Consider the following 22,246-nt stretch of genomic DNA (forward strand, 5'->3'; position numbering starts at 1 on the left):
TGATCATTCAGCATTCAACATCAAAAAAAAAGATGACAAACGACAAAAAAAAAGATAATAAACAACCAAGAGAGGAAAAAATAAAACCAGTAGGGTAAAAAGCCATTTCAAAGACAATAAAACATTTCGCTCTTCCTTTTTTCCACACAACCCACCCTAGAATTTCCGCCCAGCTTTGGGGGGAAAAACAAAAGAACCAGTCCTCTCATTTTATCAAGGCTCTGGGGTTAGGGGGTAGATATTAGTAGTACATTTGTCTTGACGAGTTCAACAACACCAATTCCCTACTCCACGCTTTGCCATGCCCAATAATTTGTCCTGGTCCTGTGAGAACATTGCTGCTTCCTTCTCGTGTGTTGAAGCTACAGCCCGAAATTTCACCTCCCCTACTTTCTCGCATTATCACCTGGACGCCCTCTTTGTACTCTCCAGCTTCGCATCCGGTAGCGTTTCCAATCCTGGCTCCCCTTTCTTGGTGGTGCTTATCACGTCTTGACTTCCTCTCCTGAGAAATCCGGCCTCGTTGTGGAAGAGTAGTGTTGGCGTGTTGGCTTGAGAGCCTCCTCGCTGGCCGTGGTAATGCACTACTTGTGGAGGTGGCTGGCCAGCTTGTGTACCCAGCAGGTGTTGTGGGTAGGGGTCTAGGTCCTTGCTGCTCGTGCTAAAGGTTGATACTACCGGCTGGTGAAACCCGTTTGTTCCGGTTGCTGTCACTGTCGACCCGGAGCCTACGGTTGTGGCAGGCGATTGTGGAAGCTGATACTCGGTTTGAGTTGGGGTTCCCGCTTCGTTTGTGGCATTGCTGGGGCTTCCGGGGCTGGTAGTATCCAGTTGCCCTGTCAAGCTCGTCATGCCACCTTCAATATCACGGAGCAGCCGAACATATTCCTCAGGGACAAGCCCACTCTCTTGTGTTCTCGGATCCTCGGCCACAAGCCAGCCTTGACCATGCCGATATGATACCCAGATGATCTGACCCTCCACGAGCGGGAGCTCGTTCTCGTTCTCGCGCTCAAAATCAAAGAGAGCCACGGCTTTGCCGTGCATTTCCTCGTCGGGAGACGTGATGGTGAATTGATAGTCCCGTGAATAGCGGGATTCGTCAACGTTGTGGTATCCTGGCGAGGAGCACGTGCTCGAGTTGTCCGAATCGTAGGCGTCCTCGTCAGCGTAGCCCCTGGGCTGCTGGTTGGCGATTTGGTATGGCTCGTTTCCATTCCCGGCGTGTCCGTTGCCAGTGTGTCCCGCCTGTCCCGGTGGATAGGTCACGTATTCGCCGCCTGGGCCGTTCGCTTCGTTCCCTTGGTTGATGTAGTACCGGTCAGCTCCGTCGGCGCTGGTGCCGACGTAGAAGCCTCTATCGCCGCCATAATGGTCCTGGCTCATGAGCTGCTCACGGCCAACCCGACTCCTGCCGTAGATGCCACCCGATGAGGTCTTGTGATGCTTCCTGTGCCGAGAACTGACGACTGGGCTCTGGAGATCCTCGTCTTCGCTCCACGGTGGGCCGTCTGCCAGATGGATAGAGGGCAGATCAGCCGGTCTGCCGTGTGAGCCCCCGCCGCCACTGCTCCAGAAGTGGCCATCCCAGCCCCGGCTGTCCCAGGCGGTTGGTGGGTCCGAGAGACGTCGCTGCTCGCTGGCGGGGGTGGTCATGCCCGAGGGCGGTCGTGATGGCTCCGGGGGCGGACCATAGTGAAGCGGGTGACCAGGCGGGTAGGCAAAGTCTCGTACGAGCGTGTAGGGCAGGCTCGAGGGGAGGAGGGGGAAGATGTGAGAGGGCGGGCGTGACCGTGAGGGTAGCGAACTCGTGGTCGAGTACTGCGACAGCCGGTTCTTGGACGCGTGCGACATTGGGCGAGGAAGTTGGCTCCTGCGAGCGGGAGGTGAGGTGATGAGCGGTGGAAGTGCGGGGTGGGCCGCGTTCGCAGTCACCGGCGACGATATGGCGGGCGGCGACGTCGCTGGAGAGTTTGCGGGCGATAGGATCGCCGTCATGGTTTCCGAAGAAAGAGACGGCGGGACGGGCGTAGAAGAATTACTGATGTCGGGCGGGTGGGGTGCGGCCCTTTGCGCGCTGGCCGCTGGCTCGATTCGCTCGAAATCGAATAGCTGCGTGGGGACCCCCAACCAGGCCTGCTCCCTACACTAAACCAGGGGTTGATAACTGGGGTCCGCGACTCGACCGAGTCTTGACCTTGCGCCTTCGAAACGCACGGTCTGTTTACTTTTTTGTCGTTGTTTAGAGCGAGGTTGTATTGTTGAGAAAAGAATCGTGTTTGACCCTCTCTTGTGACGGGGTCCGGACGGACCCTCGTTTCTCGAGGAACTGGAACCTCCTCTCTGCTCTCAGGCGCTGGCGCTGGCGCTGGCACTGGCACTGGCGCAGAACGGGGGCGGGCGTCTTCACAGTGCAGAAAAAAAAGATCAGACGAACGAAACTCGGCGGCTCGGAGGGGTGGAGCGTTGGGGGAACCTAGAACCGGTCGTTCGCTCGAGGCTCGACTCCAGAAGGTCGGAGAAAGGGGGGGGCAATGGGTGTCTGTTCCCACGTGGAAGGGCTGTCGAGAACAGTGGTGGTAGATGAGGACGTGGAAAAGAGAGCCAAATCAATTGGCCATTCCCAGAGCAAACATGGTGTTTGACAGACAGTCGGAAGTCAAAGATGAGGGGAACCACCCACTTCAACCCGCGAGCGGAACACAGCGCACACAACAGGCAGAGAAGCGGGCGGCTGGCCGGGTTGCTTAAGCGCGCTGCGGCCAGAATCAGAGACCAGGCCCCAGCAATTGCCAATCACTCTCCATTTTCTATTCACCATCTTTCATACTGTGTACAGATAGATGGATAGCTAGCTATGTAAGATCTGTATACTGCGTATGAACCAACTGCATGTTGGTGACAGTCGACGAGGGGAGAAAGAGGCCCGGAATGGCTGCACCTTTCATTGGCGAGCTCTGGCATCTGGACACACAAACTCAAAGGATTGTTCTGTCATTGAGAAAGCACAGTTGTCTCCTGTCTGCATTACAAGACGCATAGGTACCTAGCCGTTCGTCCCAGCACAGAAATCGTTGTCTTGTCGTCCCATCTATATATAGCTTCTGTGAGTAGCATTCCCCAAGGTCCTGGGAGGAAAGTCGAAGAAATACCCAAAAAGCTCGGTTAAATATACTAAAAAGCAGACTGATGAACGAACCACTTGTTTCCATTCGGAAGCTGGCTCGAGACAAAGAAACATGGAGGGGGCTTGAGAGAGGGGAAAGAAGCGAAGGTACCTTGGGAACAGTACTGTGTAGCAACCTAAGGGGAAACATGTAGCGCACGGGCCACATTGTTTCAAGTCCGCATCCAGGCTGTGGGGCTCGTCATATATCCGGCTCAAGGCGGTCAGTGGCGGCGAGACCTCGCTAGGGCCAAGACCGACTGCCGAAAACATTTCAAGGCTTCTTTCCAACCGCGACTCTCCATTTCTGCATCATCAATACTGCTACCTACTCTGCCTCAACAAACAGACAGCGCCCTCATACCACTTCTCACCTCTCGTGGGGCGACAGCACCCATATAGTAATGGGTGTTTAGCTGTGCCGGGTACTCTCATCTCTTCAGCCTTGCTGTGTCTTTCAAAGGTAAAAATTCCACGCTGCCCCTCTCCGAACATGCTCTTTGTCTTCCATGATGAACTCTTTATTGGAGCTGTCTTAGACTCGCTTTGCGGGCCATGATGATAGACTTTTTATTACGCTTTTAACTGAAATGACAAACAACACCTTGACGATCAAATCGAAAAAATTGCATTGGCAAGACAAAAAGGTAGCTAACACCTCGTCTCCAGAGTTGATTTTCAACAACCATCGATGGGAACGATCAGCAGCAGCATCAAACAAATCCGTCAGGGGTATTCATCATGGACACCGCCAACGGTAACGCGACTACGGCTTCGGCTGCTCCCGCTGCTCCGGCCCAGCCAAACGGCCACCGGGAGGACCCTGGTGGCTTCAAACTCAAGTTTTGCACCGTATGTGCCAGTAATCAGAACAGGTAAGATACAAATGTCTGCTTTTGAAGGTGGTGCGCGGGGGAGGATTAACACAGCTCAGATCTATGGAGGGCCATTTGCGTCTGGCGTTGGCAAACTATCCAGTGATTTCTTTCGGAACCGGCTCTCTTGTCCGGCTTCCAGGTCCTACCATCACACAGCCCAATGTCTACAAGTTCAACGAGACCTCGTACGATAGTATCTACAGAGAGCTTGAGGCCAAGGACCCCCGTTTGTATCGGGCCAACGGGCTTCTTAACATGCTCGGCCGAAACCGCAACATCAAGTGGGGCCCGGAAAGATGGCAAGACTGGCAAGTAGGCATGCCCCGAGTCAAGAAAGAAACAGACAAAGGCTTCGAGGGCATGGAGGGAGGCGTCGCCGATATAGTCATTACCTGCGAAGAGCGCTGCTGGGATGCTGTGATCGATGATCTTCTTAACCGGGGCTCTCCACTCAACAGAGCTGTTCATGTTATCAACATTGATATCAAGGACAACCACGAAGAGGCCTCCGTTGGAGGCAAAGCCATGGTCGACCTTGCCGACTCCCTGAACCAGGTCGCGAAAGAAGAGCGTGAAAAGGTTGGCGCAACGGCGTTTGATTCTGGCAGTGGTGCTGCCAGAGCCAGCTTTGATGAGCGTGTTCCCGAGGTGATTGGTGAGTGGCAGGAAAGATGGCCTAACCTTCCTGCGACTTGGACTTTGGCTTGGTTTTGATGAGCTTCACTGCATTCATCTTTTCAACACTCATATTTCATGGTTTAGCGGGCGTTGGGCGGTTGGTATTGCTTTCGGGATATGGGCTTTGGGCATTGAATCAAGCAAGCGACGGATAGCAGACATCTCATGAGGCAGGCTTATGAAGCGGCGACTCCGAGACCGCTCTTTGTTTTCTTTTTCCTTTTCTTTTCTATTTTCTTTTCTTGCTGCCTTTTGACGGCGATTGACACCGCCTTGCACATGATTCTCCGCCTTTTGTTTTTTTACCGGCGCAGCTCCGTTGGTCGGACTTTTGCCGTGACCCGGGATGCAGTGATTAAAGGACCGGATCGGCCCTGTTAGGACTCCGGACCTAAGATCGAGATGAAATGAGGCGACAGGGGATGTTCCGCCGAGTTCTCAGCCCAGGAAGACGTCGACCCGCCGAAGCGCAAAAAATGACTCGGCTTCCAGAATGTCCTGATCAGAGGCATCTTTGTTCAGAGGCGCAACGAGAGGTGTGATTTATTTATCCAGCGTACGGAAGATCAAACGGATGTTCCCATGGGGCCTCATGCGGATGGGCCCGAGAGTCAATGCATATGGAAATCAAGCTTAGAAAATCACACGCTATTCATGTGACCGTTACCGCAGAGAGAGCCGCAGCAAGGGGACATTTCTATTTCCCTACATAGTGTACTGCGTCCACAATACCTACGATTCTCATCGGTGGACGGAGTAGCTACGAATACAAATATTGGTGTTTTCTGGGCAGGCTTGTCCCGTGGAGATCGGCTAGCCAGGGACTGGTCTGATGGTGTCTTTGTTCTGATATGGATGGTCCTTGTCTCCGTGACCTCCCTCAGCTCGTGGTGTGCGTTGTGGGTGATGTCGTGCATGCCGGCGCCTGCCGTGGCCACGTGCGATCAAGTTCATTGGCAGAGAAAGTTGAAGCCATTCTGACCAAGACTCACAAGACTCCATCGCCGTTGAGAGAGGCCTGCGTAACCTTGGGGCCTGTGCACCTGGAGAGAACCCCCATAGCCCCCCCCTGTTCTGGGCCCTCCCGCCTCCTTTCGCCAACTGTTCCTGCTGTAGCGCGCGACTAGCCATTGAGGAAATTGCAACCCCAAGTGTTCAGCAGCAGCCAACCACATCGCTGCGTACAGTTCATCCCGTCGTCAGGGGCGCCTTGACGTTCCGCCCTTTTTTCCCCATCTCACACAGACACGCGCACTGTTCCGTAATTACACTGATATCTTTGCTTTTCTATTCTTTTTTTTTTCACTTCTCTTTCTGTGAAGAGATCAGTTCAGACAAGCAGACCAGGTCCCCTCCAGGTCCCCCAACCGCAAGCAACGAGACCCAACGGCCACCGCCGCCGTAAATCCCTGCCTGTATTTCTTTAGCGGTAATACTTCCCGAGCGGCCGGTTTCTTCTCATTTGGTAAATTTGGCGTAATTTTGCAGACCGCAGCAGCGACCTAGAAAGAAGGCCACCCCCGAGGAGGAAGCGTCGCAGTTGGCTGGGGCGTTGATGCGTTTCATGCTGTGACAACCACCTGCCGACCACCGACCACCGACCGTTTCCCGCTACACTTGCACCGCATTCCAATACCGACGGGACCGTTGTCTCTCTTGAATCGTTCTACCGTCCCCGTTCCCCGTTGAATGTGCACGGAACACAGTACAACGACGTCCATCTTCACCTCGGCCTCCGCCGCGAACTCCCCATCTCTCAGTGCGCGATCTGGCCCGGCGCCTGCTTGACACGGTTGACGACGCCATTCCCTCCGAGCCACCCCGAAGACCATGAATGGCCTCAATGCGCCACTGTCTCCTATCTCTGTAGGCGGTAGCGAGTGGTCTTATCCCACCAACACCGACAAAAACACATATCCAAACAACCGCGGAGACATCACCACACCACCCGACTCGGCTGGTGCTGTCAGGGCGATGAACGGGAATTTCCCACCGGGGCCCAGGAGCGTCGGCGGTCCCTCCCCGCCTCCCTCTGTCGGCCGATCCAGTGCCGGCACCAACCTATACGCAAGGAGTGAGAGTGGCAGAAGCCAAGTCGTGAGGGATGACTTGGGCGGCCATGAGATGGTGCTCGCTGAGCACTATGTCTCACTCAAGCGATTTCTGTCAGCGACTTCGCGTGACGGCAACCCGAAGCCACCACCGAACAAGGCTCGCGACAAGCTGCAGCGCCTTACTGGGGTTCAGTTTCTCGAGCTCAGTACCGACGTCTTTGACGAGCTGAAGCGACGTGAGACAACAGCTCGTAGACCCCCCAATGCTCCTCCAGGATCCGGTCCACCTGATTATCTATTACCTGAGGACAACTTCCACCCCAAGCGAAACCAAGCGCGCCAAAAACTTTCGTCATTGGGCCCTCCACGCTTCCGCGATCTGGCCACCGATGTCTTTTGCGAACTGGAGAGGAGGTTCCCACGCTTTGCGGCTGGGGATATCCCCCGTGTTGGCAGCCCAGTATCAGTACGCGGAGGTCCCATCAGCCGGTCGCAAACACCGGTAAGCGGAATGAATGGCGGGTTCCCTCCTCGGGGTCAGAGCCGTAGACGCCCTTCAGAAGCCAGCTCAATACGAAGCGGACGAGGGATGCCTACTCCTCTCGGCAGCGGCTTCCCTATCCCACCCTCTCCAGGCCTGCCGCCGAATGGCAACTATGGACAGCCGATTGCGAAGCAGTTCCAGAACAACACCATTGTGCCTAACAAGAGCACCATGGTGGAGGAGGACGATGATGCCATCAGCCCCATGAGTCCCGATCCTGCCGGACCTGATGCCTACGGCATGAACAGGTCAATAGACCGTGATAGCAAACGAAGTGCTGGCGCATCTGAGGTAGGCTCATTTTCACCCAAGGTTTTCGGGAAACAAACTAATCATGGTATGCAGACGGACAAGAAACTTCTTGAGGATTATGAGCAGCAAGTTAGGGATTTGCGTGAGAAACTGGACAGCATGGAGGATGCACTTAAGAAGAAGGATGACGACCTCATGAACGCTCTAGATGGGGAACGTTCCCGAGCCACGGCTTCTAATGCTGAGAAGAGGGAATGGGATGACGCCCGCGCCGAACTGGAGAATAAGCTTGCTCAAGTGGAGGAATTGAACGAGTCGATGAAGAGGGAGCTGGACAGGACCAGGGACGAACACGATGAGGAAATTCGCCAACTTCGAGAACAGCTTGACGAAGCGCGCGCCGGCGCCAACGCACAGTCAAACGGCATGGCTGACGAGGAATTAGAACGCGAGAACAGGGCTCTGCGTGCGGCGTTGGAGGAGCAAGAGCAGGTGACAGAGGAGGTTCGTCGTGAGGCCCAGGGGTTCCTGATGGAGATGCGCAATATTTCCCAGCAAAGCGGTGCCTCGTGGGAAAGGCAGTCGGAGTTGGAGAAGACGATCGAAATGTTGGAGAAGGAGGTCCGGGACTGGAGGAATCGCTACGCCCGCGCCAAAACTCAGCTGCGGGATTTACGTGGGTCTTCGGAGGGCATTCCAATGCAACAGGACGCTGGGAAGTTTGTGCGCGAGAAGGGCTTCACCCAAGATGATGGGCTGGTCAAGGACGTCCATGTCACCAAGTTCCAGATCGCCATTGACGAGCTGTTGCAAAGGGCGCGCGTGGATGACCCGGAGCGCGTGATTGACTCTATGAAGGCAGTTGTGGTAAGCGTCCGACGGATCACTAAGGATATCGACGAGTCGGCACAAAACAACATCGAGCTTGCGCAGCAAAACCAGAAGCTCAAGGCCCGAGTATCCCCCGCAGCCAATAATCTTATTACTGCCTCCAAGTCTTTTGCTAGCTCGGCTGGAATCGCGCCAGTGACTCTCCTCGATGCTGCTGCCTCTCACCTGGTCACGGCTGTTGTTGAGCTCCTCCGAGCTGTCAAGATTCGATCTACCCCGGATGGTGAATTGGAAGATGACGATGACGACGGCACGGTTACTCCTGTTGAATCGGCCAGCTTCTTTTCGCCACGAAGCAATGGGCAGAGCCAGGCCTCCCGAGCTGAGGATTCTCTTCAGCGCCCACCACCTTTCCGCGGCCTAGGCGCCGCCGGAAGCCGAGCCAGCATGGACTCGTCTGCGTACAGCCCGGTCAACTCACCTCGTGAATCCTACACCAACGGACAGATGGCCAACGGATCCATGACAAACGGCAACGGAGGCGGCCACGGCAACCTGAACAAGGCTGTGAACGGAAACGCCAACGGCATGTACAACAACGCACGCCAGCAGCGCGACACTCGGGCGGAGGACCTCAAGATCTACCTCGAAGACCAGACGGCGGTGCTCGTGCAGACGATCCAGGACCTTGTGCAGCTGATACGCAACGACGCGGACATTAGCCAGGTCACGGAGGAGATCAACACGATTGTGGATGTTGTCGGCCAGGTCGTGTCCGAGACGGAGTCGACTGGTGGCAATGGTGTCGAGCTTGTCAGGCGTCTTTCTGCCTGCCGGGAGCGGCTGATGGAGGCGGGCAAGCGCGGTTTGGATCTTGCGGCTGCGGGCAACGATAGTGCCAGTCGGGAGTGGAGGATGTGGACGCAGACGTTGCCGCCGATTGCGTTTGAGATTGCGAGGGAGACGAAGGAGCTGGTGCAGAGGGTTGATCAGTTGGTGATGGATGATGGCGGGGATGCCGATGATTTTGCATGAAGGACGACAACTTGGATTATACTATTGCTCTAATGATGATGCGAGACTTGGGGGGTTTTTTGAGGAAAAAGATGGATGGATGATAGATACCTGATTCGATTCGAGACTTGGGGAGAGGGGGAAGGGGTTGAGAAACTTATTCGACATGAGCATTGCTTACGCTTCGATTTTATTTTTCTCGAACAGAAGAACAGTTTTTGTTTATTATAGGCTTTTATAGCCTTTTTTTTGCTTTTTTTTTTTGCTTTGATACCCATCATAGCTGCTTGTTTTTTTTTTCCTCTTTGGGGAGGAGGGGGGTGTCTTTTCTTCTTCTTTGACTTTGACTGTTCAGGCTTGTTGTCTTTTTTGTCTTCGGTTTCTTGCATCGGCCAATTTTTATTATATTTTCCAGAGTTTGATGGGAGAGGGGAGGGGGAAGGTTCTGTATATAGACGGGATGGATTGGTGTGGTTGGGGGGAGAAAGAGAAAAGGGGGGTCATATGTTTTTGATGATTGAGAGGGAGAGGAAGTTTTGTATCCTTGTTGTTATCATCCGTATGGGGAGCATGGATTGATTAATAGAAGATTTTAACTGAGAAGGAGTTGTGGTGGTGGTGTGTATAAATGTTTTTCTTGCTGTTTTGCTTGCTGAGTTTTGTCTTGGTTTGGTGGTGATGGGGAGGGGGAGAGGAGAGGACGGGAAGGGGGGGCAGTACTGTATGCCCAGCTGTATGCTAGTTGCTGGTTAGAAGATGATTACAAGTAGGATTTATGTATGCTGGAGCGAGAAATAAAGATGGACTACTGCTGCACCGATTCGACTGAGGGTTGTGGTGTGTGATGCGAGTGCTTGCATCTCGATGTGTATGAAGTGACGGGTTGAGATGGAGGTTGTACAGAGGAATGGTGTCTTTGATCCAATGGGTAGAAATGCCAGGCCGATATTCAAGTCACACGTAGGTAGGTAGACATCTCGATCAGGTCAAGATGCCAAACCCAGTTTCAATATTTCATCAGACTTTTCGGGATCGCGGCAAGTAGGGCACAAGCGCTGGGCATGGGGAATGATTTCTTGTGCCGCCGCCTCTGGGGCTGGACGGACGGCATTGAAGAGGTGAGCCAATAGTGGGAGGGCAAGGGGGGGGGGTTTTTGACAACTCATTTAGACTGCCTGGTTTGGTCTTGGTGGTGAGGTGCCGGGGGGCTAGGCCTCTTCTGGGGGGCGGTCACAGCCTTGTCTTGATTTTGGGTCACTTCTTCTTTCTCCAGATCTCAACGGCACATAGAACTTTGATGGTATATACCTAAGGTAACTCTCAACATCTAAAAACACGAACTTGGTTTAACTATATGGTCAACACTAGGTACCCTTGGTGAGTGCAAATGATTCTCGATTGAGATGATGCCTTTGGGCTTATCTATCATGATGTGTTGTGGTGGTCGAGTGGTTCTCAGCCCAACTTTCAGCTTGGCGCTTCAGCCGCATCCAAGGGTCCAACTGCAGGTCGTGATGGTGTCGACGAATCACCGTCTTTCCGAGTTCTTGGGCGCAGCGAGACAAGCAGAGACTAGTCAATGCTCTGGGATGGCACTTTGAACAGCTTGGTATTTGAAGTCACTGCCACGAACCATGCAAGCATTGCAGCACGCCCCTCCCTATCAGCGAAAAGACAAGGGTTCAGTTTTGCTTTTTCTTGTAGAATGGGTTGACCGCATTTCTTGATTTGGTGACTAAATATTGGTGTAGCCTTGCGCCTTTGGGCCGGTCAGCTGGGTAAGACAAGAGTAAGGTTTACGCGTGCGGGTTGTGATGTAAAAAGCCCCCGACCCGTTCGTCAGAGGCGTTTTTTTTTTCTCTTTGGTTCTCATTCTTTATTTTTATTAAGTTTGCAGTCTTTTAACGACGGAAAAAACCGGCAAGTGTGAAAGACAACAAACAAGCAGGCAGACAAGATGTCGACCGCCCTCCGCAAACCCGGCCGCGAACACTTCCCCATTTATCCCAAGGGGTTTATTGTCCTGAGGATCCTCCAGCTGGTGGTCGCAGTGATTGTTCTGGGGCTGGTGGCGTATAGTATTCACTTTTTGGCTTGGGATGGGAATGCGTTCATGTTGGCTGTGGTATGTTTCTTCACCCCCTCATCTTTATCTTCTATTTCCATCTTGTGTTATGTCGGGAGTGGGACTAACATCTTTGGGCAGGCCATCATGACAATCCTCACCTCCATCTACCACCTTGTCGCCTGGTTCGGCGCCCCAGAAGCCTTCAACTACTGGGCCGTCCTCGCATTGGACATCCTCCTCATTGTGATGTGGCTGGCTTCCTTCTCAGTCGTGGCGGCGCATATCGCTCCTTGGATGCAGTATTATGGTAGTTACCTCTATCTTACCTCGACATACGAGCAGGCTTGGTGGACTGGGTTGGCGGCTGCTAGTGGGATGGGTGGGCTTAACTTGTCAGTCTTCTTTTCTAACCCCCCGCCATGGTTTGTATGCTAATGGAAACAGTGCCCTTCATGTTATTTCGTTGATCATCCACTCAATCAGACTCCATAGACACCGCAAGGAAGGCGGGCACTCCCAGGCGGGTGTGCCTTTTGGTCCTAAGCCTACTGTTGGAACGGTGCAAGTTCCTCAGGGGCAGCAGCAACAGCAGCAGCAGCAGCCGGTAGTGTACCAGCAGGTTCCTCAGCAGCAGTTCCAGCAGCAGCCGCCTGTTTATCAGCAACCGCAGCAGCAGGTTTATCAGCAGCAACCGGCGACTCAGGAGAAACAAGTGTATTCTCCGCAGCCTCAACAGCCTGTGCCGGTGCCGCAGGGGCAGTTTTATCAGCAGCAGTGAGGGTTTGCAATGTGAATGACAGGCTGATGATGTGGTGGATTGGAGTTGAATTAGAGGCAAGGTGTTGGTGTTTGGTTCCTTGTGTGGCAGGGTAATGTTGATTGATGATGGATACTTAACGGTGGATATCATGATGTATGGGTATACCCGGGTGTTTTCGTTTCTATTAGGGCATCATGTACGTCGTCAGGACACCGGAGTAATATATTGGGCTGTATATATCATCAAGAAAAGACTGGAAATGCGTATGGTTTATAGTCAAATCAGCGGGCAGTTTGGATTTTGCTTTAGAAAGCCGAGCAATCAAGGCTCTCCGAGATGAGCAAGGAGCAAGAATACCAATCTGACGCATCCGAAGATATTGAGATGGACGAGGAGCCGCGGTTCCTGACAGAACAGCCTTGTCTCCAAGGAGAGAAGAACCCAGAACACCCTGGTGGCCGGGCTCGGAAGCGTTGCTGCGTTGGTCGGCTGCGTTCTTCCCACTCCCGGTTGGCCCTGGCAGAGGGCTTCTTAAGGGACTGAATGTAAATGTAGGTAGGAGAAGAGAGCCAAAGAAGAAAAGATGGGGTTTTCAGGTGGCGGTTGTAGTGAGTTGAGGTTTTAGAAGGGGACAGATGCGGATGTGACAATTGAAACTGGATGCTAAAACATCATGAAGACGAATGTCCAAATGGTGTACCTGACTTGAGGACTCGTTCTATCTGGGTAAAGTCACTATCTGGATGACGTTAGGACTTCGTACCCCGTTCTGAGGAAACTTTATCAGCAGTGGCAAGACAAAGAGCTTTGCGATATGAAATGAAATGGCGAATAACTTGCTTGCGCGGGATTCTGGGACGGTCTTCTTCATTTGATACCTGGTAAAACAAACCCAAGTGCTATGATATGGCCTTTTCAAATGTTGAAAGTAAACCACTGCTAAGTCCCAACATCCCAATAAATTCTGGGAAAACTAGGTTATCATCAGGGACCATATCACATCCTCACTGTCTGTGCCGACATCACTTCATGGGAGTTTACATTGGTCATCAGAAGGATGGGAGACAACCATCAGTCAGGCATACCATCAGCCATAATATATTCAACACCATCGACCATCATATAGTCAACAGATTAAAGTCCCACACGAGATCAATGGCTATTTCTGGGCCTTGGTGCTTATTTCCTACCCCTGTTTTCATGCCGAGACGTTGCGTTTGAAAGCATCACCAATGCCGTGATGTGAGCTGAAGCCTCTTGGAGTGCCTTTTTCACCCACAACATGCCAGGAAGCTCGGAGAAGTAATAATAAAACGAGGGATTTTGTCAAGATACCATTCTCAGAATGACCTACTGAGTGTCCTGCCAATTTGAGAGACGCCCTTGAGCTTTAAAGTCGAAGAGATCGCTAATATCCTGCACCCATTTTAATGCCTTTTCGACATGGCTCAGTCACAGCAGTCGCGGTGGTAGTCTACACGATACAGGATTTTCATCAACTTGCGTTTCTCTCATACTGCAAACAAGAAGGCCGCGAGTGCTTGGGAACAGTGAAAACCCGCCATCAAAACAGTTCCGACGACCCAACAGGCCAGAAATCAATCTCTGCTGAGCCCTAAGATTGAAGGAGAACAGAAGAAATCATGATGTCCCACGATCTCCTCAATATTCCCGAACTGCAACTTTCCAGGTCATTTTTCGCGCGGCTTGACATCGAACACGAGGAATTATCACCAAACTCACACTCTGCAGCTTCACCACCCACTTAGCTCACCGACCCCCCAATCCCCCATAAAAATTCCGCTGCCCTCCTGCCCGAGCTGCCTCACCGTCTTGAAGGGTCACATCACAGTCCCTCCCACCCTCTGCCACTCTCACCACCCGTTGCCCCCACAACCAAAAGTGGGTCCTCCCCGCTCCTTCCCAACTGCGCACACTTTCGCTCCTTCCCTCAGTGCAATTGACGCGCAAGTTTCTCCAGGCAGCAGGCTATCAAGGTCCTTGTGCCTTCCATTTATATCGGTGTTCAGCTCAATTGTGAGTCAAGTGGTTGGGTGCCTCATGGTGAGGGTTTGGTGGGAAAGGCGGGTGCAATGTTTACTTCGGTGGAGTACGAGATAGGGGATGCCAAGACTTGAGGTTAGACCTGAGTTTTGCCGATGATAGGAGACGTCGGTGATGTGCGAGGCTGTAGATTCATGAGGCTGGGGATGTCTAGAGGTGTTGTTTTGGATCTGATTGGGTTGTGTTTTTTCTGGGAGGTGTGTAGGGCATTGGGTGTGCTTTATTGCTTGAGATATGTTCAGGATGGCTCTGCGATGTTGAGGCTCCCTAAGTCGAGCATGAGATCTGGAAATGGTCAGATGAATATCGAATTGAAGATAGCATGAAGGCTGAGTAGTGGTCCAAGAGTGTGCTTGAGTTGGCTTTGCCAGGCAATCTTCCGTGTGTTCTTGTTTGGTGACAATGATTGTGGGCGTTTGCAGAGATGCCTTTGATCAAGACAGCAGCGTTTTGAATAGGAGAACAAAGTGGTTAAATACGAAGAAAAGAGTAAATGTCCTGGCGTCGTGTGGACTTTTTGATCCAATATCTGTCTATATACTACATCATCACTGAAAAGAAAACGCCCGTTGATCTGTCTGTTGGAACAGATGCTGAAGACCCTTATGGCCTTCATCTACCTGATATCATGTTGTTTTCAACCTCCATTTTGCCTCTGATATTGTCAGAAACTCATATGTTTGAAATGATCCCATCGCTACCCCAAGTTCAGACCCTAAAAGCGACCACTAAACCCTCTGTTCGAACCTTGATCGACAACATCATCGTCCCAGCTTGGGAAGGAGCAACTGTCCATTGTTATTGTTCTGCCCCAATGAATGGGAAGATTCTGCCCACCGCCCTGCCTGACCCTCCGCTGTCTGGTTTGTTCATCTGCTCTCCCAAATTCCCGTGAACTTTTCCCTCTCTTCTTTTTTTACTCAGTACGACCGATCGCCACGCTTGTAGGTGCCCCCATTCTCGCCCTCTCACAGCATTTATTCTTTCTTCTCTTTCGTTTGCTAACGATATTTTCAATAGTACCAGCAATTCGCCATCCGTCAAGCGATGTGAGTTTTTTTTTATCTTTGTTTTTCTTTCGACTTTTTCAACTTTGGCTGGCCATCTTCGACAGTACCCTAGCAACGACTTTTCTTCTCGCCTTGTAGGCTTTCATCTTGGTATCCTGTGGCTTCACGACATTCGCTGACCATCTTCAACAGTTCCAGCACCGGCTTTTCGTCCCCGCTTTGTAGGTTTTCGTCTTTGTGCCCCACGACTTCATGACCGGTTTGCTAACGATTATACAGACAAGATGTACACCATCACCACCTTCGCCGCAGTTGGCTTCGGGCTTCTCGCCCAGCTCGCCGCCCTCACGGTGGTTGTCTGCTCCCTCGGCTTCGCAGGTATGTTGCGTTCTTAGTCATTAGATTTCGAGCGTCTGTTAACGAATGTGACAGTCCAAACTGCAAGCCCGACCGCCGCCCTCGCCGGGTTGGCTTTCCTTCTGTTGTTCTTCTCTCTGGTCTTCCCTCGCCTCCGAAAGGAGTACTTTGCAGCCTTTGCTTCTGCGGTGCTGGGCGGACTCCTGGCCCACTTTAACGGGTCTGCGAGCTTCTCGTCTGGTGCCTTCACCACGGCACTGGCTGTATTTGTGCTTTCTCTTGTGTGCAAGCACTTCCCGGGATGCTTCAATGTCCCGTGGAGGTACGTCGTTGCCGCGGTGTGTTGCCTGACCCCTGTCTTTTCTCCCTCGTGGAGGGCTTTCCTCGGAAAGTCGCGGGGGACTTGCAGGAATTTCCCTGAGTTGATTGAGAACGTTGTTCTCATGATTCCGCTGGGTCAAATCACCCTCCGCGAGTTACTCAACGAGGTGGCGCGGCGTCACGTTCAAGAGTTGAGATTTGCCGAGCAATGCGTCACCCTTGGGAAAGTTCTCGACAGCTCTCAAGCCGCTGTTGGTGAGTTCCGCCGTGTTCACCCGAATAGGAGGCTTTCCCATTGTGTGCGCAGATTCATCACGGAGCAGATCCCCCTTGCCGAGATGGAAGACGGGCTTTTTGAGTTGAGTCGTTTCTCTGCCTGGGAACGGCTCCTCTTCCTCGCCAGTTTCTTGGGTTCTTTGCTGGAGACTGAGCTTGCTCGGTTGAAGGCCGCCTGTGAGAAACTGGATGAGGTGATCAACAAACGGCAGCAGTACATTGCTTCTGCCATCCAGATCCAAAAGATTGTCGTCAAAGAGACAGCGGCATACCCTATCGTCAAGATCCTGACTGTGGCGCGTTTGCCCTCGCGGGCACTCGTGCTCAAGCCCGATAGCTTCGTCCCTGCCGCACTCCCCCCTGCGTCTCCTAGACGACTAGAAGAGAAGAAGGACATGAGCGTGTTCGAGATGATCGTCTCGACCGCTCGTCACCCCCGCAGCAAAACCAAGGTTCTCCCCATCACAGAGACCGAGGTCGGGCTGCCTCAGACCCCCGACCACTCCCACTCCGAACCCCCTGCCTCTCCTGCACCCGCCATCATCGAGGAAATCGCTCCTCTCTCGCCATCGACCATGTTCCAGCGCGCCTTTTCCCAAATTGAGGGCATGGACCAGGCGTTGAGAGCGTTGTCCGTTCGCGAGCATCACACGTCGGACAACGAGATCTACGAGATGATGATGCGGCCTCACAAGGAGTGTGCCGTCACAAAGGAAGCTCGGTTCGCTCGTGAACGGTCGCTCATTGCGTACCGTCACGCCCAAGCCGAGAAGGAGAAAGAGATCCAGGCTTTGGTGGTTGTTTCTCCCGCTGCTGTCACTTCGGTGACTTTAGCACCAGCCGCCGCCGCCGCCGATACTCCCTTCGTCCTTCCTTCGGACACCCCAGCCCAGGCCACCGCCGTCGCACCAACCTCTTCCGATGACCTGATGTCGGAACTCCGCGTTGCCCTCGCCGCACGCGGACAAAACATCAGGAAGACGACGCGCGATGACACCCCGGCCAAGCTGAAGGCTGCCAATGCCACTGTTCCCGCCACGTCATCCAGTGAGTGGTTCACCACGGATGAGAGTGATTCGGACGAGCCTCGCGGCTCTGAAGATGACGATTCCAAGTCTGACGTCGATTCCGAAGGTCCTCGCGGGCCGGAGGATGATGGCTCTGGCGACGGTGATGAGGACGACGCGCCACCGAGCGTCGCTTCTTCCATTCTAGCTGTTGTGGATGGTGAGCAAGCTTCACCGAGCGAACCCACCGCCGACGCCGTCGATGACAACGACAAAAACGGTTCCCCTGGTCCGTCTGGAAACCCTGCTCTGCCCGAAGCCGAAGTGTCTTTTGACTCGGAAGCTGGTGCGCGTGAGCAGGCCGGCGGTTCCACCCGTGACGTTGTCGTCACCGTCGGCGGTGACAAGCAAAGTGAGGACACGGATGACGAGCCCGAGACCTCTTTGGAGGAGGAGGAGAGTGAGAGTGATTCTTGCGTTGGTGCTGACCAGCAATTGCTCGTTACAGAGCTTTATCCACCGCTACCCCCGAGCCCAACGACGACGACCACGCGCGGTGAAGCCGAGACTTCTTTGGAAGGGGAGGCTGAGCAGAAGGTGCTGTATCGCGACAGCGCCGGAAGTGGTTTGACATCTGCGGAGGAAGGGAGTGTTGACACACCACCTGTCGGCTCCAGTCCTATTGTTAGTGTGGAGGCACAGACTGAGAACGATGCCGACGTTAACGACATCACAAGCCTCTTGGAGGCTTCTCATATTTCGACTTCCGTTGCGCAAGCAGTTGCAGCCCCACTGGTCACCGTGACAACCACCGCAACGACCGACATCATTGGTGATTTCACCGCAACCACCGCCGACGCCATCACCACACCCGCCGCTATCACGTCTCCTGAAGTCGGCATCGTCCAGACTGAGGAAGCCGTCATGACGGGGACCGAAGTCTGCGACGCTCTGCCAGGGATGGAGCTTGACGAGGGCTCGCTCGCGCGACCCGACTCAGTGAAGGTGGACGAGGAGGTGAAGGAAGGGGATTCACGGATGGAGGAGGCAGGTGTCGATGATGAGGGTGACGATATCGCCATGGTCATCCCCGACGCCGGAGTAGAGGGTCCCCCTGCCGCGATGTTTGGCTCCATGTCAATGTCCGGCACCCCTTTTGCTTTCGGTGCCGTTCAGGATGATGTCAATATGGCATATCCTCAGCAACAGGATTTCGAAAACGTCGAGATGATCGACCAGGGTGTATTCGGCAATACTCTGATGCCGCCAGTGGGGGGTTACCCTTCCCTTCCTTTTCAAGAAGGTGATATGAGGCTTCACGAAGCTGACGTGCGGATGATTGAGTCCGCACCCCAACCTTTCGACTTCAACGCGTATGAGGGTGTGAACTACGTTGGTTCTGGTGAGCAGCAGCAGCAGCAGCAGCAGTTTCACCCAGAACCAATGGACTACCACCATGATGTCGAGGCCTCTTCTTACCAGCAGCCTCTTCCAAACAACTTCGGTCTGCAGCAATCGGCGCTGGATCCGTCCCAGCCTGATGATCAATACTATCATCAGGTTGGCCAGCAGCTCGCTCAGATCGATTTCGGCCCAGACAACCAGTCCCAGCTCCTGTCCGAATCTGACCTGACTTTGATTTTGAACGAGTATATGAACTGGTCAATGTCGCAAGCCCAGTTTGAAGAACTGGTAAGAGAGGTCGAGCAGTTCGCCGAGAGAGAGACCCCGGGCACATGGTTGGGTCCGGACTCTCTTATCGACCCTGCCATATTCGCACTGCCGACAGACCAAGCGACCGACGACGTCCCAGCTGACGATGTGTCCCCAACCGCTGCTCGCGCCGTGGCCCCCATCCAAGCTGCTCCGTCACCGCAAGGCGAGGAGGTAGTGGCGAGCCCCCAAGGAGAAGAAGAAGAAGAAGAAGAAGAAGAAGAAGAAGAAGAAGAAGAAGAAGAAGAAGAAGAAGAAGAAGTGGGTGCGTCTGCGCCAACAACAGCAACCACAGCACCGATGGTGACACCCCTCCCGGAGCAGGGGATCAGCTACTCCTTCGCGGAGTACTGGTCCGACGTGGCGTTCGATTCCCCCGATGAAGACGACCACGTCGACGACTACGTCCCAGTCCCCGTCGCCCCAGTGCTGCGTCAAGAAGTCGAACGCCGCCGTCGGGAGCCCCGCTCCAACGGCTCGACTCCTGTTGAAGTTGTTCGCGCAGACGACAGACAAGATGTGGTGTCCGCCGAACCCGACAGCTCCTCTTCTGATGAAGAGTCTGTCCGGCAGCGCGTCGCCCGTCGACCGATGCTCGTTCCCCGTTTGCGGGGCAGCGTTGCGGTTCGACAGGCTGTTGCCGAGCAGGTTCGCGCGGCTGGTGAGTCCTCTTCTGCGTCCCCGCAGAAGAAGACACTCCAGGAGGTGAGGGACCGGATCGAAGCAATGAGGCGTGCTGGCACGTCGAATTTCGCGTCTTCGGACGAGTCGGACGAGGACGAGGATGATTCCCCTCCCTCGTTTCCCATCCCATCTACCACCACCACCCCCAACTTCCCATCTGAGGGGTTAACAACACCAACTTCCGAGGAACCAGAGCCTGTCGCTGAAGGGTCCAGTGGCAGCGCCGAGGTGAAGGAGGGACAGCCGGCCGGAAGGCTGAAGCTGAAGTCCAGTGAGGTGGAGGCTCACCAGGGCGAGGAAGCCGAGCTCAAGGCAGCTGTTGCGGAGGAGGAGGAAGGGCACGGGCACATGGCTCCCGGTACCGGGCGGCGTCGAAAGCGAGACATAGGAGATTTTGGTCACCAGGAGATCGAATATGTGGAGCTTCCCGACATCCCCGTCCGCGTCACCGAGGGCCGCCGGATCTTGTCTTTCAAGAGGCGGATTCCGGGTGCCCACGAGGAGCCCGATTGAAAAAAGAAAACCGAAAAAAAAAGGACGAGAGAACGATGGTGAGATGACATGAGACACACATGCTGGGACGTTGGCTGGCTATTCTTTCTTGAGATACTTCATGGAGTAGGGTAGGGCAGGTGGGCTCAAGATATGGTATGGTTTTTTATTGCCTACCGCAGCTGTCGTCATCACCCCAGCCTCTGTGTGTTCTCCTCTGTCATGGAAGAGTACTTGGGACTATCTACCGATGCTTGACTCTGGTCCAGCCACTTGTTCCCCGACTTGTACCACCACTTGTACCATCGCTTGGACCAGCAGCTCGCACGTCCTCAAACCCATCTTCGAACTCGTCGCCCTCGATATTTTCCCATTCCAGCATCGGGGCTTCGCTCGCCAGTCGCTTCTTCAGACGATCAGCCAACTTCAGCGGCGCGTAGATCTTGAAGTTTCGGACGAATTCCACGCCTTCGGCACTCGTCAGCGAGGTGTGAGCCGTCCCATGCGACCAGCGACCAATCATTGACTTTGGTTTTGTCACATCGCCATTGTCCCCATCCCTTGGACTCCCGGCTGGTGGTGTGAGCGAAGACGGGAAGGTTGGTTCGACAGACCGGCGGTGGAGTTGATCACCAATGAGCAGCCGCCACAGGTTGTGTCCGATGTTGCAAACATCGTCGTACGATTCCCTGTCCCCGAAGGAGACTCCTTGCGATGCACACAGCCAAGCAACATCGTGCGCCAGCAAACCAACGCCCTCAAGGAACGCAGAGTACGTGTTTGGATCGTCCTTTGCCAGTGTCAGGAGCGCCTTTTCGATGAAGAGCGGACGGGGCCGTGGATTTCCAGATTGTCCTGACATGGCTGTTCCGGGGAATGGTACATCCCCATGGTGGTAGGAAGAGTTCATCGAGAATATTGTCGGGCGAGGGTAGTCACGGTGAGGGAGTGTGATTTCCGCCGGCAGCCGGATCGCCAGATAATGCGAGGCCAACACGAGAATGTGCGCCACATGGGCGAAGACAGTCGATATCACTTCGGGCGACAAATCTACCATCATCAGTCAGCCTTGGACATGTTTTGCCAGCTTGTCAGCCTCTCAGCACACTTACTATTCATGGCATGGAGGTCAAAGATTTCGACACCGCCAATTTCGAACCGCTTGGTGCTGCCCTTCTTGACCTGGCGCAGCCCATACAGCCTGGCGGCTTCCTCACACAAGAAGGCTCTCGTCGCCGCCATCGTGTCGGCACTGCGATTCCATTTGTACCTGGTTCTGTGGATGGCTCGTTGCGTCTCTTCCAGCTGCCTGCTTCTCCTGGCTTCGGCACCAGTCGACACAGCCTTAAGATCAGATCTCCGTTGGGCGAGCAGCTTCTTCTTATCCTCGATCGCCTTTCGCGCAGCATCAACCTCGCTTCTCAACTTGTCGGCCTGCGCGATGATCTCGTTCGTTCGCTCGACTGCAGCTGCCGTATCCGACTTGAGCGTCTCCAGCCGGACAGCTTTGTTGGGGATCTGTCCCGTCTCGCTGGAAATGGCGGCATTCACCTCGCGCTCGAGCTGGTCTGTCTCAATAAGCGCCTTGGTGTACTCGAGACGGGTCTCATAGAGACGGTTCCTCGCATCCACGACACAAAGGAACGGCCGGTCCTTGCTATGGTGGCCGCGGTGGCAAATGTCGCAGTTTATTTTGGCTTCCATTCTTGCGGGTTGCAAGACGGAAGAGTTGCGAGGTCTCGGTCAAACAATCAAAGGCGAGCGAGGGTCTTGTTTATGAATTCACTTGTTCGGCGCTCGAGGTCCTTTTGGTGGCCCGCCAAAGTACAAGACGTGCTTTCAGGGAATCGAAGAAGGTTCCATTGTCTTCAGCAGCTTGGAGTTTCTAGAAGAAGATGAAGGATGCAAACAAGCTCGGCTGACTCGAAGCTTGCTGAGGTCACCTGCACAGAGTCCAGAGTCTCACAATCACAGCAGAGAAAAAGAAGACTGAAAAAGAAGCTTGATGTCCTCGAAGTTGTGTTCTGGTGGTACAAAGTCCAAGTCACAAGTGCGCCTCCCGGCTTATCGGTCCCGC

The 22,246-nt window shown here is 53.9% G+C and overlaps 6 protein-coding genes across 6 annotated transcripts; 4 read left to right on the forward strand and 2 right to left on the reverse strand.

The window, feature by feature from the left end:
* Positions 1 to 402: 402 nt before the first annotated feature.
* NBP2 (HOG (high osmolarity glycerol) pathway protein) lies at positions 403 to 1,998 on the reverse strand (the record flags this gene model as incomplete). Its single annotated transcript, XM_062942421.1, has 1 exon — positions 403 to 1,998. The coding sequence occupies one exon, from the start codon at positions 1,996 to 1,998 to the stop codon at positions 403 to 405; it is 1,596 nt and encodes a 531-aa protein (XP_062805369.1).
* Positions 1,999 to 3,479: 1,481 nt separating this feature from the next.
* Positions 3,480 to 5,539, forward strand: SSU72 (RNA polymerase II subunit A C-terminal domain phosphatase). The gene is made up of 2 exons (XM_062942422.1): positions 3,480 to 4,041; positions 4,101 to 5,539. The coding sequence occupies exons 1-2, from the start codon at positions 3,908 to 3,910 to the stop codon at positions 4,756 to 4,758; spliced, it is 792 nt and encodes a 263-aa protein (XP_062805370.1). The 5' UTR covers positions 3,480 to 3,907; the 3' UTR covers positions 4,759 to 5,539.
* A 341-nt stretch (positions 5,540 to 5,880) lies between these two features.
* On the forward strand, positions 5,881 to 9,573 carry SPA2 (component of the polarisome). Its single transcript, XM_062942423.1, has 2 exons — positions 5,881 to 7,611; positions 7,666 to 9,573. The coding sequence occupies exons 1-2, from the start codon at positions 6,553 to 6,555 to the stop codon at positions 9,436 to 9,438; spliced, it is 2,832 nt and encodes a 943-aa protein (XP_062805371.1). The 5' UTR covers positions 5,881 to 6,552; the 3' UTR covers positions 9,439 to 9,573.
* Positions 9,574 to 10,751: 1,178 nt separating this feature from the next.
* QC764_111660 (uncharacterized protein) lies at positions 10,752 to 12,560 on the forward strand. The gene is made up of 3 exons (XM_062942424.1): positions 10,752 to 11,542; positions 11,624 to 11,877; positions 11,930 to 12,560. The coding sequence occupies exons 1-3, from the start codon at positions 11,375 to 11,377 to the stop codon at positions 12,261 to 12,263; spliced, it is 756 nt and encodes a 251-aa protein (XP_062805372.1). The 5' UTR covers positions 10,752 to 11,374; the 3' UTR covers positions 12,264 to 12,560.
* Positions 12,561 to 15,603: 3,043 nt separating this feature from the next.
* QC764_111670 (uncharacterized protein) lies at positions 15,604 to 20,190 on the forward strand (the record flags this gene model as incomplete). The annotated part of the gene is made up of 3 exons (XM_062942425.1): positions 15,604 to 15,697; positions 15,752 to 19,186; positions 19,223 to 20,190. 3 exons carry the CDS (start codon positions 15,604 to 15,606, stop codon positions 20,188 to 20,190), a joined length of 4,497 nt encoding a protein of 1,498 aa, XP_062805373.1.
* A 98-nt stretch (positions 20,191 to 20,288) lies between these two features.
* Positions 20,289 to 22,184, reverse strand: QC764_111680 (uncharacterized protein). The gene is made up of 2 exons (XM_062942426.1): positions 21,282 to 22,184; positions 20,289 to 21,219 (listed from the first exon to the last, which is right to left on the reverse strand). The coding sequence occupies exons 1-2, from the start codon at positions 21,871 to 21,873 to the stop codon at positions 20,414 to 20,416; spliced, it is 1,398 nt and encodes a 465-aa protein (XP_062805374.1). The 5' UTR covers positions 21,874 to 22,184; the 3' UTR covers positions 20,289 to 20,413.
* Positions 22,185 to 22,246: the final 62 nt, after the last annotated feature.

The sequence above is a fragment of the Podospora pseudoanserina genome, chromosome 1, assembly GCF_035222485.1.
Source record: "Podospora pseudoanserina strain CBS 124.78 chromosome 1, whole genome shotgun sequence".
In the NCBI taxonomy this organism is placed as follows: Eukaryota; Fungi; Ascomycota; class Sordariomycetes; order Sordariales; family Podosporaceae; genus Podospora; species Podospora pseudoanserina.